Genomic DNA, 21,796 nt, shown 5'->3' on the forward strand with positions numbered 1-21,796 from the left:
GAGAAACAAGAGTTGTAAGGAAACAAACTCGATGTTCACCTTTTGTGGTACAGAGAAATTGTGATCTCAGAATTATGATTATGAATGTGCACACTTTTCAGTTAGATCAAACATCATTGGAACTGTTCACAAGTTGTGTGATGCACCTAAATTAATTATCATTTTCTAAGTAGGATGAGGTCATTTGGATATTTAGAAAAGACATCAATAGAACTTGAGGGCGAAAAAAGAAAGCCACAGGAGCATCTTTGGAAAGTTAACATTTGAATTCACTCTAGTCCAGTGTAATAAAGTAAACAGAAAGCAGTGAAGCTTATTACACACCCTTCATATCTTAATTTCAAGAATATTTACCGCAACAGATATTTACAAGGATTTTTAAAAAATGAAATCAACATTTTTTTCTGTATCTATGTCACAAAAGTTTTAATTGATGGGCAACTCATCCTATTCAGAAATATTAAAAAGGGAACATTAAAGCAGCGCTCAATAAAACAACATGACAATACATTGGATGTAGCTTTGCTTTACAATATTTCCAAATAGAGGCTACATCCCATATTTAATATTTGAATTCTAACCTCCTATGGGTCATAGGAAGAAACAATGGCTTTAGGGGGGAAAAAGTATATTTTACCACTCATCACATTGGGACAAGAGAGGGCACAACTCCGACTACTGTACTTCTGTTAATAGCTCTCATATTCTACTTTCTTTCTAGAAAGTTGAGCAATGGATTGCAAGAATTCTGTGCTTCCTGAATTAAGAAGATCTCATTCTTCTCCTGTTTCAGGTCAAAAAATTATATTTAAGCTGTATCAATACTTCAGAAGTTGGCTGGTTTCAACCTGCAATGGCTTCCATGAGTGATTAACGAAAACAGAAGCATTATGAGGGGAGGGGAGGATACACTAAGAATTCTTAGATATCAGTTTGTACATCCTTAAATATGGTTCTCAAAGTATTTTAATAGAAACAATGTAAATGAAGTGATTTACATTTATAATATAGATGCAGTCTTAGCTGAGATGTCCAGCAGTAGATGTCCAGCAATAGAAATTACTCAACAAAGGCCAATATGTAATAGAACGCTTTTCCCCCCCCATCCGGTTGAAAAACTGGATTTGGGTCCTTGATATTAAGTATGTCAAACTTGGAAATTCAGATAACTGTCTTTATCAATTTTGCCAAATCTGTATCCCCCCTGCCCCTGATGCATGGACTTCAACTCCCAGAATTCATCAGCCAGCAAGAGTGGGTAAGGCTGCCCTAGGACAGGTGAAGAATTATGGGGCAGTGAGCAATAGCACTCCCCTCACTGTGATGTCCTTGGCAACTGGCATCCATGGCACTATTTTCTACATATTCAGCCCATAGAAACAGGGATCCCATTTGGAACAGAGGATCTTAACGCATGCACATTGATATCTACTTTAAAGCCCCTGACACATAATCATCAATCAAATTAAAGATGGTTACTGTCTGCTTGGCAGAAATAATTGTGTGCTTTTGAAACACAGTGATTTCACTTCTTGCAAAAATGATTAAAGAGGTACTTTTCTAGTTATTACCATATATATTGAATAAATATTAATCCCAGTCAACAAATGCCTTTTGGGGGGTCAGGAGAATCTCACTAAGCATTATGGAAAAGCCAGGATTGCTCTGGAAAATGTTATATTAAACCACATTTTAAAATACATCAATAAGAATGAAAGCATCAGATAAAGACATTTGAATTCCACTGGCTTAAGATATTCTGGGACTTTGTTTTTTTTGTGTGTCTCTGTATTCCAACTGAAATTAACAAGATGCATACACATTACATCTTTTTAAATTAGCAAGTGTATTTGCATTTTGTGGTGAGTCAATACACAATTCTTAGTATCTGTTGTTGCATCATTGGTACATCTTAATTCCTTTTAAATGATAGTAAAACTTTGATTTAATGGACTTCAGATGCAACAAACAACCTCTGTCCGTGTAATGTGTGCTTCTGTGCATGCACAACAACCCATTTTCCATTTACACATGGGTAACAATCCCAAGCACCATTTTAACCATGCATAAAATACATCAGTTATGCATGTGTAAACCCCTATTCCCATTTTATGCATGTATAGAATGTGTAAAACCTGCACATATAAAATCATTCTGATTTAATGGATGCTTTACTTTAACAGGCATCCCTTTCCCCTTTTAGTTCATTAAACTGAGTGTTACACAATTGAGTGTGTTTCAGAACTAAATGTTAATTGATTATAAATGAGGACATTATGAATGAAAGAAGAATATGAAGAACAGCAAAATGGAATAAATAGATAGATTTTTAAAAGGCTTTTCTTCCTAGGGTCTTAGTTGACAGATACTGTATGTCTGATTTATATAAAAGCTAAAAGTTTTCTGCACAAAAATATGCTATTAAAAAGAGTGCTTTTAAAGATGTATCTATTGTGTCTATGAAGGGCCCAATTTCTTTGACTAATGGTAAATTTTTAATGAAGGGGAATAAATGGTTTCTGAAAAATGTTTCTGCACTGGAAACAACACTGCTTTTCTCTAATGCTAAAATAGCAGCTTATTTTTGTATACTTTGTATGGCTGAAACTGTTCAAAAAATAAAGTTAATATATCTCTTTGTTGATTACATAGAAGATATTTGCATATTTGTTCATTTATTGACACCTTATACAATGTTTCCTAGATCTGGAGGTTCTGTAACTCCAGCTACATCAGATATACGTGCTTGGGTTAGGTCCGAGAGAAAGATCTAATACAATATCATTTGGTTATACATGTATGTGCGTGTGTGTGTATAAATCTTAGCCTTTGTAGGAACTATATTATCTCAAGAGAAAACCATGGCTTACAGTGGAAATGCTACTCCCAACAATTTCAGTGGAAATGCTATTCCCAACAATTTCAGTTGGTCTACTCTGAGTAAGACTTCTGGATTGAATCCAATATTTACTTCTCCCCCCCCTTTTTTTTTCCTGAATCAATCTATTTTCATACTTCCCCCTTCATCCTTGATTTGTCACTTCTTAAGTGTTTCCTTTAAAGTTAAGTGTGATGTCTTCAGTACAATACTCTAGCTATAGGAGAGAGATCGGGGGAAGTCTGCCACCCCTGAAATATATAGGAGTAGCAGAAGCTGAAACAATATATAGTCCAGTTTTTCAGCTTACTGTCTCAGTCTGATTCTGTTTTTAGATGAGTAGAAATATTGCCTTTTAAAATATGCAAACATTTTGTCTTAATATTATTTGCTATATTGAATGATTCCAGAAGTCTTTGATGTGAATGGCTCTAAAAAGACTTTTGACTGAGATTGCAATTTCAGTAAAGTACATTAATGCCTAAATTCCTCCAGCTCTTCCATCCTTGTGAAAATAAAATATCTAAGTGACAGGGTTGATCTCATGCCACGTGGCACAATGTTGTATACAAAATGTTATGTTGGGATAACAGAATGAAAACTGATTACCTAGAGAGAACTCAAAGATTGATCAGCCTTTCAAGTCAAAAGCAAGGTTCTATAACATGTTGCTTATAGCATCTCAGTCGAATCATTCCTTTCCCATGATATATTCCATCAATTAAGTTATTAAACTGGACTCAACATAAATTCCTAGTATAACCAATTCCAATTAGCAGAGCATACCCTATATCTCGCAATAGGCCAGTCTTCTACTGAGAAATGTATACCAGTTTTTTTCCCCTCAGTGTAAAAATATACAATGCTACTGCATATATATTTTTTGCTGCAGTTAAATGTTCAATCAGTACTTTTTTTTCCTGAAAGTTCTGGTTCATTTTTCCTTTCGTATCTTTTTCATACATCTCCTACCCAAACTACTGTGTTGCCCTTCTTAATTCCTGAAACCTCACAGCGTAATGTATTTTGTCTCCCATTAATTATAAAGAGTGAATTCTTTGCTGGCGTTATAAGGTATTGACCGAATAATCCACTGTCTTGGATAATTCTGTTGTAGCTGTTCCAGGGCCAGTCTTTAGATTTGATAGGGTCTTTTAAGTTCTTCAAGAGGTCCATTTTCCCTGTTGACAACTCAACAAAAAGCACATCTGCTTGCAAATGTGAAGAAGCGTATATATAATACTGATTGGCTTCAGTGAAAGAGGACTGGAATGTCAGATGAGATATGCACATAGTGGTTTGTAAGTCATAGATCAACTTGATTTCTCCTTGGACTGTTATGGCCTGGACTCTGATCCTCCTGCTCTCTTCATCTGCACTGACCAAATAGCGTCCATCAGGAGAGATGTAGGGAGTACCTGATATGTCATCATTGGGGCCAATAACAGAATCTGTAACACTGTCAATTATAAGCTGTGGAATTCTTGGCATGGATGTATTTGCTTTGCACTGCACAAAGAAATAGCCCCCCAAGTGGGTGTAGGCCATGGCTTGGGGCAGGCAGCTGTAGTTTCCAAAGCTGATAGTCTTGATATAAGCCATGGTTTCCAGATCAATTTTGTGAACTGCAGCCTTTGACTTATTAAAGATGAAGCCAAACCTGCAAACAAAAGGCAAAACACAGTATAACAAACTATGTACCTTAAGAAATGTGGCCTCATTCTTGAGTGAACAATATTATGGTGCCTAAATGCTCAAAACCAAAATTTATTTAAGTAAACTTTATAGCAAGAGCACGCAATTTTCAGGTGGAAGGCCAAACATCAGCTTGAAGTGCTAGATGCTAGGCGCCACACTCCAAAAATCTGGAGTGAACATCACAAACAGTGGGTGGAGCTAGCACAGAAACTAGATATGATGAACATTAAATTAATTTAAAATATTTAGTATGACCACTGCTGCATATTTAATAACTTCCCATCTGTCACACTGAACATTACAATTTGATGGAAACTTTGAAGGAGCTTTGGGCAGCCACCAACTCTGGAGCCTCAATTTATCCACCCTTGCTTAGATCAAATGTCATACTATATTTTGACCACGGGAAGGAATGAGGCAAAGAAGTGTTGCCTTGTGTAATGCTACATAGAGCTTATTGTTGAGGAGCAATAGAGTATCTTTAGTTGGACACACAGAAATATTCAGGGAAAAGACATTAAAGCTGAAACAACACACTATCAAGTTTTGTACCGTGGAATAAATGGAATCTGTGCAGGTAAGAAACTGAAGTGGTGAAATGCCAGAGGACATTTTATGGTAATAGCAGAAGATCATTATTACTAGCATTTGCTTTAGGTCTCTTGCTGCAAAAAATAAGCATTGGGCTTCTGGTTATTGCTTCTCTGTGTCTTAATATATGTTCACATTGCATAAAGATTCTTAAATATATCATCAGACTAACATAAACCTGACTTCAATAATAAGTAATACAGAAAATTAGCTTTTCATGATATGTAACACTTTTCTCAGTGTTCTCATTAAGTTGCCCTTAGCCATTGTTAGAGTAGACATTTGAAATCAATGGGTTTACTAAATCTACATCCATTGGAAAATATAAATATCTTTATAGAACAGTTAGCTGTGGACAGATGTGATGGTAGATTTTTCTTTGGACAGATTTCCTGGTTACCCCTTGAACTCTTCCTTTCTTTACTGAAAACGCTTACAAAAGAGACTGGAGTAGAAGAGTGATAGAAGAGTTTAAGAAACACTAAGCGGTGTATCTGTCTTGATTGAAAGGATGGTATCTACTGTTGGGACTTGAACTCAAAGGAATTAATAGAAAACTTACTTATACACAAATTCTGTACACATGGAAGGTCCATCTACCTGGAGAGACTAAAATAATAAGGTTATGGTATCTGGACTACCAAAATCTGGATGGGCACAAAGTCCAGGTATCTAGCAGCCCTAATCTGGAACAGGTTTTCATATTTTCCCAATCCTAATCTACATAGCATAGATAGTGATTTTTTTTCCCCAGACAACCATGGTCCTAATATTCCAGTTCCATTGAATGAAAACCATATTCCTGACTTGTTTTGGCACAGAGAAACTCACAGTTTCTCCAAATAATATTCATTACTGTAAACACAGTAAGAGTTTTGGGATTGTGGTGGATAGTGAATAATTGTGTGTGTGTGTAAACAAGAGAAAGTAGAGTTGAAAACTGCACTATATCATGCATAAAAATTCATTCCTTAAGAGCAAAGCTTTATATTCCATGATCCTGCAAACAATCCTGGGATTTAGCTTGTCTTTCAACTAAATATTTGCATCAATTACAAATTAAAAAAGAAATCTAGCACAGAAAATGAAAATGGTGTGTGACTGAGGAGTAATAAGATTACACCTGCCGTTCCTTTGAATCAGGATGCTTGAAGTGCATTTTAAGCAAAAATCCTTTCTTTAAAGCATTTCTATGTTTACAATAAATGTAAGGCTGCAGTTTAAACAGACATCTGGTAGTTGAATTTATGAGCTCATGGAGCCTTCTTAGGAGACATACCCAGGGCTATATTGACAGGTGAATGAGGCAGATCAGTGGGCGTATCATACACCTGCTGCTATTAAATAAGTACTCAGTGGTCACATTTGCAGTAAACAGCTTTAGCATGGCACTGGTGTCCACTTTTCCTCCCTTCTTTTCCTCTTGGGTGGCTAGATTTTTTGTTGTTGTTCAAACCCAGAGCTATATGTATTGCTAATTATGATTTCTTCAAGGAGGCAGCTTCAGAAATCATTAATTTATATCGACATAAGCCCAAAGTTTGTCATTCCATATGAGATAATAAGAGCTGGTAAAGGGGGTGCTTCCAAGCTCCACCAGCTGCTTTAGCTGACAGTAGCTTATTTCTGTTTGTATACTTGTGCTAAATCATTGTTTAAGACAACATGCAAATATGTGTGAGCTTCTTACTTGAAATCTAAATTGTAAAATGATCAAAGTCCATTTATTACATTTATATTACTCCTTTCCTCCAAAACTTCAGGGTGACTTACACAGGGATTCCATTTCAGGTTATCCCCACTATAGCAACCCTGTGAGATAATTTGGATGGGGTGGGGGGGACAGGCCCACAGTTATCCAGTCACTTTGCATGGCTGAGGCTGGATTTAAACCTGGGTCTTCCGAGCCCTAATCCAATGACTTAACCACTGCAACACCCCAATCCCCCTAGAATACAACTGGAATTGGAATATTGGGGTATGCATGCATGTAGGGATGACAACAAGTTGTATGTCACTCATTCACTGGATGTGTAAATGTATATTGTGATTTAAAGCAAATATATGCAATTTTTGAAATTAAAACAAACCATAGGGTCCCCCCCCCCCCTTCACTGAAACAAGTATCAAAAGACTAGCACTATACTGCCATGACAGACCTTTAGCAACCCCCTGGAACAGAAGTTGTACAACCAACTGGCTTCCTAAATACTGATAATATTACTCTATGACTGGATGGCACATCTGCAATGGCTCTCAGCCAAGAGTAGGCAAGATGTAGATAAGAATTCCTAGAAACATGTTCTAACACGGTGGAGAGATATTTGAACTAGACTGTATTATTAGTTTTCTTCCTGAAAACAAAGGAAGAAATATACTGAATGTTTGCCAGACTGCAAAAGCTGAAATCCATTTATTAGACTGCTACTAATAGCAAACTACTAATAGCAAACTGAGAGTGAAAATGTTAATCATTGGTTGAAGTTTTCATTAAATTAAATTAAAACTCAGTGACAATTTTGAGAATGGATGGACTAATGGATAATTCTATCAGGCTAGTCATTACTGCTCCATTGCTTCTTGGGATACATTCTGTCTGTCTGATGACATACCCTGTTCCTAGACTCACAGAGCCTTTACAGAAGATTCTTTATGGCTTCTTCTTCCTGAGTTTCTAGCAACAAGCACAAAAGCAAACGAGTATTATCTGTGATTCAGAAGAATTGTTAGACTGAAGATACAACTGTTGGTGATAAGAGAACTCTTACCTGATGTGATTGATGATCAGATTTGTAGGTGGAATAAAATAATCATCCATTCCATTCAGGTGGGTACAGATGATCTGCTGGTTCTCTCCTGTACTTGCTTCTGGTATTACCTACCGTGAATAAACAAATACTGGCCACTGACAGGAGCAATGAAGGAAGCACTGAAATAAAAATCTAGAATACCTAAAATGCATATGATATCAACATGAATGTGGCCATGATAGCAGCATTCCATAAGCCAGCATAATGGTTGTCCCAGTTCCTAAAAATAAGGATGCTGATGAAATGGCATCTCTGTGTAGGTAACATTTGTAAAATCAGAGAATAATTTCCCATTTACTTTCAAGCTGTTTATATTGCTATACAATACAGTCATGCAGGAGTTGAAACTGTCCTACATCTAACCCTGCAATAATTTTTCCACACTGGCTGCAGTAAACATGGCTTTCATATTCATGTTTATTTAATCTCATGTAAATACACAAGGCTAATTCACTGTGTTGAATGATCCACAGCAAAGTCACAGTAACTAATCAGTTTTATAAATAATTATATACATATTGTTCTAAATATATTTATATTATAAATTGTAGCTATTAGAAGGAGGTGTACGTAAAATGAGAAAAGGGATTTTTCTCTTTTTTCTATTCTATTCTATTCTATTCTATTCTATTCTATTCTATTCTATTCTATTCTATTCTATTCTATTCTATTCTATTCTATTTTTTCCAAAGTCAAGTCTTCCGAAAATGCAATTCTTTATTATCAGGGAAACTATCTTTTGCTCCAGTAAGATCAGCAAAACATAAAGGTGAAACTTTAAAGAAAGTGTTTAAATTCTGAGATTCTTATGTCGGAAGGTGTTTTTGATTCAACATAGCTAAGGTCAGTTCATTAGAAGAGTTTACTAACACAGCCTGTGAACAGGAACGCTTTAAAATGTACAGCTAAGAAATTCATTACCAAAACTGCAAGAGCCTTAAAAGATTTGCTTCAAATATTTTGTTTGGTCTATTTAGAGGTCTCCCAATTAAACTGCTAAAGAAATCTGCCATTTCTTGATAAAGCGATTTAACATAATCAGAAAAAGTACAGTATATTTTACCCTTCCTTGCTAATACAGTATAAGTAAAATTAGTGCCATGCAGTGTAACTCTATCCTGGGAATTCTACAATTTTGTGTGAAATAACCTGCTAACTGCTACAGTTCAGACAATTAGGAGCTTGTGCAGTAGACCCACAATGACTTATTTCTGTGCCATGATTGTTTGCATTTAGATATGGCTTTGTCACCATTAAAATGGGTAGATAGAGAATGATTTGCAGCTATCATTAGTCGTAAGAATGAGTAGCAGAGGTCCATGGCATTCCACCAGCATAGATGGAAGGCTGTGAGTAGGGCTTATACCAGGATTGCGTACAGACATATTTCTTTCTGCCTCTACAGTGCTGGAAGTAATCTACACTTACTCCCTGTACTAAGGCAGAATCTTCTCTCGTTTGTTTATTTCAATAATGCAAATTATGATGCCTAGGAAACTGGCAAGAATAAGGGTGTTCGTACCAAGCATGTTCTGTGTAGCAAAGGAAGAAAGTTAGTCAAACACCTTGGATTCAAGTTAACTAATTTGCTCCAGTTCTCCCATGAAGCCCAGCAATTTTTTTTCCTGGAATCAATTCCACAACCCTGAATGATTTAAATTTGATGCCTTTTGTGGTAGCTTGCAATCCTGAACTAGATTGTGGCACATTAAGAGAAGGATAATGTGTTTACTGGATAGAGAAGATGAAAAGGAAAAAATTCAAAAGAAAAGAAGTAAAAGGAAGGGACTAAGTAGATTAGTATTTATGGTAATTCTAAAACTAACTGTAATAATTAAAAGTGATGTCTGCTTAAAGATATCTGGATCTGATGACTAGAAGAATAGATGGTGGACTTCTGTGATGCCCTTATGCTTGAAGTGTGGCTTTTGCTCTAGTGGAGTGTCTTAGCAAGGAAGAGAAGGAGGGGGGCTGCCAGTCCTTCTTTCTTTCATCATCTCCTTGCTCCCATCTCCAGAATCTATTCCAGATCCTCCAGAACTGAGGAGGATGAAGTAAGGGGCTGCAGGAGAGGGCAAATCACCAGAAAGCTGCCTCTTCTTTCATTAAGGGATGATTCTTTGAGATCAAAAGCTGGTCAGTCCTGCTGGACTCTCTTCACCCAGTGACACTGAAATTATCACTATTTATCGACAAACACGTTTCTTGCTGTCAGCTCTGTTTTCAATCTGCTTAAAAACAAAGCAAAGCAAAGCAAAGCAAAACATGGAACCATCCAAACAGAGGAGCAGAGGGAAAGAACGCAAAATTGGTATGCAAATAAACAATTATATTTTTATTTTAAAAATCCTGCTTACAGAAAACTATAAATAAACAGTAGTTTGCTATTAAGCTCATAGGAAACTTACCTGCAATGTGGGATGGGATTTCTTCATATCCCCCCAGCTAAGTATCCATATTTGGTCATGTGACTTATCATAATGTAACTTCACTGGCAGAGGATCAACACCCAGAGACTTCAAAAAAACAAAAACAGTGGCATTAGTTCTTTTTCATGAAAAGGGAGTGTATTCTCTGAATCTGGAAACTAATCCAGTTAACAAACTATGAATAAGAATTTCTGGATTGGTTTTTCATTCTCTGTTACAATTAGACAACATACTGAAAATGCCCTGTAGAAGACCTTGTGGTCTAATGAGACCTGCTCCTTATGTTAGTGGTTCCAGTATGACTGATACCATCCTATAAATGGTCCACCAACTTCCTTCTTACATATGCAATTTGCCTCTAGATTATGCGGTCACACATCACATCCATGCCATTGGCACCATCAAAGGATCTAAGTCTAGTGGCTTTCCTCTGTACACAGCTTTCATTACACCTGGCTATGAGGAGCTTTGGAATGTCACCTGTACTGAACAGTGCTCACCATTCTCCCAAAGCTTCTATCTGTCTCTGTCTGTCTGTCTCTGTCTATGTTGTATGTTGCCTCCTACATACTCCATTCTAAAAGTCTATATGAATTGGCCTTTTGAATATAGATGAATTAAAATCCAGCTACCCACAAATTATTCTTACTGTCATCTTCAGAATCTAAATCCCATTCAGTGCTGTGAATGTTTACTTGGAAGTCAGTCCCACTGATTTCAATGCATAGGAAGACAACCTTCTAGTACAACCTTTGTATATTTATTATTGGTTTCCATTGTATTCAATAGGATCTGTTTCAGGCAAGGGTGCACAGAGATCAAGCTTCAAGTACTACATATTTTCTTGCAATAGGATAGAACCTTGATTCACTTAAACATTGATTCTGGTCACATACATACAATGATATCTTTAATGTTGTGTCTTGGTACAAGAAAATAATGTTCTTATTCTCAGCAAATCTTGAGAATCATCCATGCACACATGCATGCGTTCGTTGATTTTTTAGAACCTATTAGAAATATTCATGTAATAATGACACTTTTTCTATGGCCATTTTATCTTATTTGTAATAGAAACCTTGTCCTATTTATAACAAGCTATGAAGAGGGGGGTTTCCCCCTCAAGAAAAGGGTCAAATTTTAGACTGCAAGCCGTGGTTAAGGTAGCAGCTAGAATCTCCTCTGGGAAACAGCAAAATTCTTTGCAATGTGTAGGTCATTTCCCCCATCTTAAAACAATTAGTTGTCCCTGTAAAATTACCTGAATGATTTTCTGTGTCTGGATATCAAGGATCATTATTCTGTTCCACTTAGGCTGAGTAACATAAATATATTTATCTCTGACATTGACAGCAGAAGCCCAGAGGCAAGATTGAACAGCTTCACCTTCAAGACTAGGACAGATATCTGCCTGAAATAAAAAGAACGACAGGGTTTGACTCTTTGCCAAACATATCCACAAAGGGGGAACCTACCCTCCTAAACCTGAGGACATTAAGTAAAAATTATGCACTTATTTGTGTGCTTAAGACCAGAATTTTTTTACCTTTACTAGAAACAGCTTTGTGTCTTTAGTATGCAGCACCTTGAATTGTTTATTTTATTTTATTTTATTTTATTTTATTTTATTTTATTTTATTTTATTTTATTTTTTTATTTTTTTATTTTATTTATTATTTAGATGTATATTCCACCTTGCCACCAAGAGCTCGAGGCCTCTTTCCCCAGCATGAAGATTAACTTTCAGGCTGGATCTGTTGTTCTGCATTCAAAATTATATTTCCTCTAGCCAGATGCAAAGAACCACCTGAACAAACAACTACCAAATTTTCTATTCATACACATTTATATAACTTTTTCTTCCTTTCCGTAATTCAGTTAGGCTCAGGTTTCTCATTTAGGCTGAGGCTCAAATTAGACTCATGTTTCTCAGACTGCGGTGTGAAGCCTCCTAGTTGGGACCTCCAGAAGGATCCCACCTTAAAGCAAATTGGGGGAGGGCTGTCACAATTTTTTTTTAAATTGATAGGGCTTGCACCGGGAAAGCAGGGGCACTGTTAAAAACTCGTTTTGTGCTTGTTCTCCATTTTGCTTGCATAAGCCTTTAGAAATCTGTTGCAGTACCACAAAGATGATATATAGATTAAGATTTGATTATTAAAACTAAGCAGTATATTTACTTCCTCAACACAACATCAATGCATTTTTGTTCATTGGGGACATGCAATGTCACTTATATTAGGAGTCACAGTATCTCAAAGTTTGAGAATCCCTGCATTAGATCAACGGTACCAATAGTCTGAATGTTAATAATGTCCCCAGACTTACATAACTGGTGAACACTTTCTCATTTGGTTTGATATGTCTCTGGATCTCACAGTCAGTTGGCTGAATGATTGTGATTCCATCCTCCGAAAAGACATAGAACATATTTCCCACACTGAGCCCTTGAAGAAAAAAAACAGAACAAAAAGAGCAAGGGGAAAAAAGTCATATTTCCTAATATTGTCTAAAAGCAAAATGAAAGCTAACCCCCCCTCCCCCCCCAAAAAGGAAAATACTAACAAGGAAAGGCTGGAAGGAAAAGAAAAACACCTAGAAATTAGGATGCTTTTGGTGCATTCACGAAATTAAAGTTCATGTCACAAGTACGGCTTCAAGGTGTGGGAAAAGAGGTACAGGTAGACTCAAAAATGTATTGCCTTGGTGGTAGCAGTCAGAACTTCAAATAAGGAACTGGGGTCATGTGTCTGGTGATCTGAGAAGCAGGTGTTCTTCCTTTACATGAAAAAAGAGACTGCTAACCATTTTGGCTTTTTGGGAAAATGCTTCAGATGTAGGAATCCAATAAAGTATTGCATATAATTCCAAACTGAAATAACAAGTGTTATTTATGGGTTCCAGGGAATACGTTGTTTGGTGTCCAATAGCCTTTGGGGGAGGTCAATTCTCATAGCCACCAAAGCAAAGACATTTTTGAAATGTTGCAAACTCTAATTCACAAATATGGAACCTTTTAGCATTGCAACAGCACTCATCTATGAAAACTGGGGCATTCCAGAAGTTTTAGAAAAGTAATTTGTCAATGAGCTGCTAGTAAAATATTGGATTCTACTTTTTTGCTTAATCAGAATGTCCCATGACTTAGGCAGAGGACTTTGTTTTCCATTACATGCAGAAGCAGTAATGAATACATTGTATGCTGTACTGAGGAGCTTTTCCATAATTTTTCAGCGATCCAATCACTACACATGATTATAGTACAGATTTATACTGGCTGTTTTATAATGGCTACTGTCATTCCAAGTGATATTGATAGTGTACTTATCTGCCAAACTTCCATAGTTCTGTTGTGGTCAAATTTTGTTTTAATGTTTCTTTCATCTTTGCATGGAATATAAATCCTATTTTTTTTTTAAATCAGCTATTGTAGATGATAGTTCTGCTTTAGCTAGTGGTCCCCAAGTCAAGTTCAGACTAGAAAAGTTACTGGAGTATATCAGTTGCTTCCAGGATTGGAAATTCATCCAGCTAAAGTTAATCACCTTCACTCCCACTTATTTCAAGTAGAGAGAAACTCATGCTCGTACTAGAACTGAGAGTGCATTGTCTGAATTGGAGACAGTTTAATAATAATAAAAAGATTTTAATTGGGATAATTACTTTTTTAAAAAAGAACAATTCCAGATAATACTTGTTTTCTTGGCCTAATGGATGTGAACTTGTAAAAAATTTAGCAAAGAAACACCTTGGTACCTAGATAATATTCAATTTTATTATGTTTCGGTATATGATCTTTAGCCTCTTAGTTATACCACAGAAATACCCCAGTTAAGGCATCAAAATGGTCTAGAAGAATGATTCTTAAATGTGATGCTGGAGTGAGGGACCATGCATTTCTGAAAGCATAGCTAAAGACCGGCCGCTATCATTGCTATTGATCAGCTGAAGTATCTTTGGCTTGAAATTTCTTAGGTAACATTTCATGACTCAGAATCTTTTCCTGGCATATGCTGTACACACAGTTCCCATTCAATAGGGATTTAAATATGCACATTGGAAGGTGGAGTTTGGCCTTTGATGCAATGAATGCACATTTCTGCAGATGCTTAAAACTGGGACATTTTTAAACAAATGGTAACAATCATGCAGTAATTTGTGAGTAACCGTGAATTATGCCTGTATTCATGCACACTAACTTCCTATTCTGCATGATTGTTTTGATAAAAGCACACATTCACATTCTAGATTTTATATGCCTTATTCTTAAAGCAGTTGCTAATGGTAATACCAAGAATTTATTTAATGTGGCTTATGTATTAGTGGTGTAAACACACATTCATAATACATTTTCTATTAGAATAATACTGTACATTGTGCTCTGGATTCCAAGAGAACTAGTATTTCAGTTGTTACTAAAAAATTCTATGACTATTTTTATTAAGTACAATATTCTGTTTCCATTATTTTGCATTTAGCTCCATATTGGCTTTTAGAATTCTTCACTTCCCACAACATTCTCTTCTAAGAAACATCCTTCCTTGTTTCTTTTATCCATATGAAGTATCCTATCAAGTTGATTTCAAAGAAATATAACGTAACACCAGGACTGAATAAGTGCTTTCTCAGGGATACTAACTAGCAATACAGCAGAGCACTGTAAGCTCAGAATGGTTCTTACAATCTGTTTGCAGATGAGCAGAATTTAATTTTCTCTTATCATTAAATCTGTAATCTGGCTGTCTTTCCATGATCTGCAGTCTGATCATCTTGTCCTGTTTTTGAAATATTCACTATAGCAAATTTAAAAATTCAGGAATAACTAATGTTGAAACTAAGAAGGTAGTGCAACATTCATTGCTAACCAGCATCTATAATGTTATATTTATTTGTGATTAATTTTAAAACTGCCTTTCTGCTTTTCTAAGCATTTTATAATAGACATTTTTTATGTCTATCTTTTTGTTTGTTATTTATCTACCTAATCACATATGACTATTTCTACTTTCATGCCATGGTTGAATGTGGACTTTCAACCACATAGAAGGTTTGGAAGGGAGGGAGGGAGGGAGGGAGGGAGGGAGGAAATGTAAGTCTGATCTGCTGCTTCTTGGAGCCCAAGAACCAAGCTAAAAACTGTAGGATATTCTGAAAGTGTAATATCTGTGTTTTCTTCATTGTAAAGTACATTTCAGTGTTATATTGCTATTACTTTAATAAGAGGACTAAACAATCTAAGAAGCCTTATGATGCTAAGGGCTAAAGGCTGCAGCCTTCATCACATGGTACCATCAATATGGATTATTTTAGTAATTTAGTGGGATGTGAAGCTGTTAATAGGTCTTCCAAATGCCAAGAAAGTTAGTCATGAGCACACTTGGTCATAATCAGCATTTATTAAGCTCAAGAAGTTAAACAAGAATTCCCATGCTGAAGTAATTTTTTGCATGTGCAAATATGTAAGTACATTTATACTCAACAAAATTATACTTTGGCATATGGTTGAATATGTATCTTGTATTTTCACGTAATATCTTTAAATCTATCAGCATCCATGTCTTTATTTTATTTTTTAAAATTCCATTCTATCCTATCCTATCCTATCCTATCCTATCCTATCCTATCCTATCCTATCCTATCCTAAATTCTTTTTGCAAATGACATAATGTTTGCTTCCCATGGCAACATTTCACAGTTTCTGTTTTATTTTGCAACCCCATAGAGTTTTTAAATATGATGGTGCAAAATAAGGCCATGGACGAATGCCTTCCAGTCCTATTGTGAGATTTTTTTTAAGGAGTTTTTATTTGAATCTTGAGAATTTCTGGATTATTTAAAGTTTTGTACAGATTATTTTTCTGGAGGATTCATGGTAAATCTGATTGAACTGAATATATAATTGCCAAATAAACAGAAGTAGACAAAATAACCAATTTCCATTTTGCTTAAAGAAATGAGCGCAACCATTTTTTTTTCCTGATTCAGTGGCTTAATATAATTAAATCATCTGTACAAACACAAATTATGGAGCAAGAATGTCAGGGACTTTAAATTTAAAATATATTTCATGTAGGTCAACAATAAATTTTATTCTGTTTGTAGTGATGATGATATATTTAAGCTCTCTAGAGTCGTTTTTAACATTTGGAACATCTGTTACAGTCTTCCCAACCTGGATGCTCTTCAGAGGTGTGAATTTCAACTCCCAGAATGTTTAATATTGTCTGTGCAGTTGAGGAATTCTGAGAGTTGAAGTCCGTATAGCTGGAAAATGTCCAGGTGGAGGAAGACTGGCCCTGGCCCATTATGCTTTAGAGATCCTTTTCGAAAACTTATATTACTGTATTTATATTGTCCCAATTATGCAGTTTGCCTGTGCCTTAAGTTGAGACTGGCCAACATGGCTAACATTAGTGGAAAATCAGTGGAGAATGGTTTATTATGGATTTATTAAAGCAGACAAGCACATTATCACTACAACAAGACAATGTTACTGCAGTACCTTCCTCTCGCCACAGTATGTTTGCAACTGCAGCATCAGAGAAATGGGAGAGCCAGAAAATGGAGACAAAAAACAATGTCAACATTTCATTGTAGCAGTTAAACGACGTTAATACTCTTTTGCTCTTTTCTTACACAGTAGCAATTTCTGTAATAAGTGATTGCATTCTTTCAGAGAAATGAGGTTATTGGAAGGAACCTCAGCAATTTTGAATTTCTCTGTTAGAATTCCAGGCCCCCCCCCTTCCCTCCCAATCCAAGTATTTGTACATAGGAAATTAACATTCACCAAAGTATCTTGGATTTTTGCCTGCATAAAGGTTGTAATGCTTGAGACAACTCATTTTAATCACATAGTGCAGGCGTACCAACCACAGTCATATCTAGGCCATATGCAAAATTCCCTGCTAACATTAAGAATAATCCTGGTTAGTTTGGGTACATGTTGGCCAGCATGCCACAAGCATAATCAAAGCTCTGTTTTCCTCCAAGCATAATCACACTATTCCATGTAAGCTAGAATCTCTAATCTAGAGGCTACCTTACAGCCCATGTACTGTTGGCCTCTTCCTAACAATATATGCAAGTAGAAGGTAGCCTCTGATACACACAAAGGCTATGAGAAAGAAAGTTTATTTGTGTTGTTGATTTAGAGAAAGAATATGATAAAAGTCTAGACATGAATGATGGACTATTTTGTGCAAATGGTTGCTGAATGTGATAAGAGTGGTATATGGTGAAAATAAAACATGCATGGGAGCAAATTGAATGCAAATAATTCAACACCGAACAAGGAGTAAGTCAAGATATGTGATATCCTCTTGTTTGTTTAATGTATTTATGGATAAGCACATAAAGCATGCTTATGGATATGTTAGAAGCAAATGGTTGGAGATGAGAATATATGTGTGTATATTATATTATATCAGACATGTAGATCTGAAAATTAATGTATTGAATACCAGGCTAGTTACGTATGTTCAACAGAGAAAATGCAATGAATGATTGCAAATTATATGTAAAGCATGTTTACTTTTATATTCAGAATGCATTATTATTATTATTATTATTACTACTGCTACTACTACTACTATTATTGTAAGCTGCCGAGAGTTGCAGTGTTAGAGTTGGGTAGCCATATAAATTCTATAATTAAACAAACAAGCAACTAGCTAAAACTACAGCAAGTAGATGAATTTGTGCATCTGGGTAGAATGTTTACTAAAGATGGGAAAATAGATGGAGAAATTTGAAGTTATGCAAATACTGGTAGAAGGGTGAAAGACAGAATGTGGTCTGTTGCAAGGCGTAAATGTAGAAAGAAAATGACTGTGTAAGAACAAGCATGTTTCTGTCCTCTTTGATATAGGCAAATGAAAGTTGTGAATGTTGGGAGTTACAGAAAAGTAAGCTGTATGCAATAGGAGTGGGGTATTAAGAAATGTCTTTGGTAAAACAGAAGAACTAAGATTAAACATAAGTGGGTGCTAAATGACTGTAAATATAAAAGTAAATGACCAGTATAAAAGAAGTACGTTGAGATGTTTTGGTCATATACAGAAAGAAAGAACAGGATCAAATTGGAATATATAAAAGAAGAGCGAATGGGTTGAGTGGAAGGGGAACATTGAGAAATATAGTTGGATAGAGCTGATGAGATCCTGAAAAAGAGAGAAGTGAGAAATGTAAAGTACGAAAGACAATAAACAAAACAGTGTATGGATATGGTGGGAGCAAGGATAGTTTGCAAGAATAGAGAGGGAGGGAGAGGTATAGAGAATGATGTTGGTATAAACTTGTTTTAGCTATGCTTTGTTTGCTTTCTCTCATCTTATGCCTTTAATTCTTTGTTATTGTACTCCAAAAGTGAATAATATCATAATGGGGATGTAGTATGTATATACAGTATATATGAAGTTCTTCACGAGCACATGTTTTTCCTTTTGCAAAGTAATAGCACTTTATGGTTTATAATTGCATGAAAGCTGCAGTCATATGAAAGCTAGCTGTAAATCAATGTCATTTTTGGCAATTAATAAAAATATAGTAAGGAAATTAGTCTTTTCTCCTATTAATGCTCACTGATGAACACTCTTATGGTCTTAGTTTTATTTTTATTAAAAAGATATTTTCTGGACAGACCACGAAAATAATTCCTGTTAGGTAGGGTACCATCAACCCTTCTATTTATTAATATTTATTTACTATTACAGCTGTGGAGCTTAGGGCTATTCTGCCACCTAACATAAGATGGCAACCTTCTGTTTGTCACTGAAAGCAAATTATTTAGGCAGATATATTCAGTCCCAATTCTCTCATGTTGATTTTGTTGTGATATATGCATCTGAATTAATGCCATACATTTTTACACTTATCTGTAACATATCTTACAGGTTCATCTTTTAAAAAAGTTATGTGTAAATTGGCCTTTAAGGAATTCGTCACAGGCAGTGCCACCTAGCAATTTGCATGATGATGAAGGTAACAACAATCAAAATAGGACCGACAGCTTCAAAGGCCATTGTTAGTTTTATTTATAGAAAATGAGTGCTAATCTGAGTAAAGAAATCTTAATTCTTTAGCCTTAAAAGAAGTCGCCGGAACTATTCTTTCCTGCCATGCAAACTGAATCTCATAGTTTCATGTTCTAGAACATAGTCTTGCAGAGAATTTATAACCTAGGATAAATAATTATGAACTAGAGGTTTCACTACAACTTATGGTCTTTCACTACAACTTATGGTCTTTCCAACCTGAATGGGGCAACTCTCCACATCATGAACTGTGGTTCAGTCAGCGAATGTGAAGGGAGGCAGTGGGCCTCATAGCCACAGGCTGAAAAGAGCAAAGGCTGCTGGGAAGGCAATTGAGCCTAGTGCAATTCTGCTGCTGTTAATTGTTATTATCAGGTTTAATTAATTAAATTAAATTAAATTAATTTAAATTTAATTTAATTTAATGCAAAATTCTTCACCCTGATACCTAAAGAGTTTGGAATTACAACTCTTATAATTCTGAAGCATTTTGGCAAAAAACCATGCTATAGAAAGAATCAGCTTGGAAAGATCTCCAAAGGTAATCTGCTGGATTAATCCATTTTTAATTGGTCCTTGGGGAGGGTTTCCCAAGATTGCTTTCTTCATGTTCCATATATGATTTCAGAAATGAATTTAAAAGCATTATGTTTAAGGACAACTGGAATTTTTAGAAGATTACTAATGAAAAATATAGAAATTTCTATATGTTAAAAATCTACAGGTAGGAAATTAAGTTTTCTTCAACCTTATAAATAATTCTTGTTTCTTGTGATCAATGGGAACTAGTCATTCTGAAATTAGACCTCAATATATGATCCTTTATGCAGGCAAAATCCAGTGGTTCCAATCACTCAAGTCCAGTAAAAGAGGATAAATAATTAGAAAGTAGATATATAAATTAAACTTACGGGTTTTTCTTGCTGAGTCTTCAATGAAGAGAGATGAAATGTCCTCATCTACCCCCACTTCATTTTTAGCAATGCAAGTATAGGCCCCTGTATCTTCATATCGAACACTGCTGATGTGGAGTTCGCTTCCATTTGCTGCAGCACCACAAAAATAAATGCATAAGGAGTTGTAACTGCAAGAAGTTTCAGAACATAAGGAATTTTCAGGCTGTTCTCCTATGCACATTAATTTGTTGGAGAGCTCTGTTGAAATCAAGGGAGTACTGGTCACCCTCAGAATGATTCTCCTGTCCAATATTTTTTGAGGCGAGATGGCCTACCCAAGAAGAATTCTGGATATCCTGCAGGTGGGTGACCTTAAAATCATAAAAACTGTCCACGCTGACATCTTTTGTCAGAATAAGGAAAAGACAACTGATAAATATATTCCTACAGATAACATTTCTGAACTTCTAGGAATACTTTTTCTGAAGATTGCATTTTTACAGATATGCTGGCATTATGAGTATGTGATATATAAAAATGACAGTTATAGAAGAACTGTGGAATTTGATTGAAAAACACTTCATATTTTATTTTTCCCCTTTACTGGCAATTTTTGGCCCTCAAGCCACATGCAAACCATGGAGGCCTGTTGCAGATACTACACTTCCATCCTTGTACTCCCTGGCAGTTCCCCAACTACGCAGTGAACAGACACTGTTGGAAAGTATTCAGGAGAGTAAAATTGCTACAGGATAGTGCGGCTCTCGGACAGCCTGATAGTAAGCACTATGCTCTACTCTAATAGCAGCCCTGGCAAAGGAAAATCCTCCTCCCATCATTCATTCTTTGGTTTCTTTATTTTACAATACAGTGGAACCTCGGTTTATGAACTTAATTCGTTCCGTGACTCTGGCCGCAACCTGAATTGGTCGCAACCCAAAGGAAATTTCCCCATAAGGTTCAATGTAATTATCGTTAATCCGTTCTGGCGTGGAGGACAGGGAGGCGGCTATTGCTTGGAAAAAGAGTCCCCCTCCCTATGACCACGTGTCAGGGGCAGAAAATGGCCGCGGACCACGTGTCAGGGGCAGAAAATGGCTGCGGACCACGTGTCAGGGGCGGAAAAATGGCCGCGGACCACGTGTCAGGGGCAGAAAAATGGCCGCGGACCACGTGTTAGGGGCGGAAAATGGCCACGGACCGTGTCATGGGAGGGGAAATGGCCACGTATCCTGCTCATACCCCGAGGCGGAGTTCGCAAATCGAGGTAAATTTTTGCGGCCGGAGCTGGTCGTAACCTGAAAAGTTCGTTAACAGAGGCGTTCGTAACCCGAGGTACCACTGTATTTGTAAATCACCCCAATCCTGTAGGTTTCTGGGTGGTGTACAGCTAAGTGAAACAAAACAAAACAAAACTTACAACAATATAACAAAAAAAAATCTAATGTGGTAAGTATGC

General features: G+C 36.2%; 1 protein-coding gene across 3 annotated transcripts in view; it reads right to left on the reverse strand.

The window, feature by feature from the left end:
• Positions 1-3,777: 3,777 nt before the first annotated feature.
• FSTL4 (follistatin like 4) overlaps positions 3,778-21,796 on the reverse strand; it is a 419,610-nt gene continuing 401,591 nt past the window's right edge. For all 3 annotated transcript variants that reach the window (XM_088134769.1, XM_088134770.1, XM_088134768.1), the window contains 7 exons: positions 20,353-20,487; positions 16,909-16,935; positions 12,735-12,853; positions 11,668-11,817; positions 10,386-10,493; positions 7,936-8,045; positions 3,778-4,538 (listed from right to left, as the gene is read on the reverse strand). In XM_088134769.1, coding sequence (XP_087990895.1) covers positions 3,836-4,538; positions 7,936-8,045; positions 10,386-10,493; positions 11,668-11,817; positions 12,735-12,853; positions 16,909-16,935; positions 20,353-20,487 — 1,352 coding nt within the window. In that variant the 3' untranslated portion in view covers positions 3,778-3,835. The remainder of the gene's footprint in view (positions 4,539-7,935; positions 8,046-10,385; positions 10,494-11,667; positions 11,818-12,734; positions 12,854-16,908; positions 16,936-20,352; positions 20,488-21,796) is intronic.

Source organism: Python bivittatus, unplaced genomic scaffold (genome assembly GCF_059951505.1).
Source record: "Python bivittatus isolate LINGU-HERP-01145 unplaced genomic scaffold, Pbiv_v1 ctg000080_np1212, whole genome shotgun sequence".
Lineage (NCBI taxonomy): Eukaryota > Metazoa > Chordata > Lepidosauria > Squamata > Pythonidae > Python > Python bivittatus.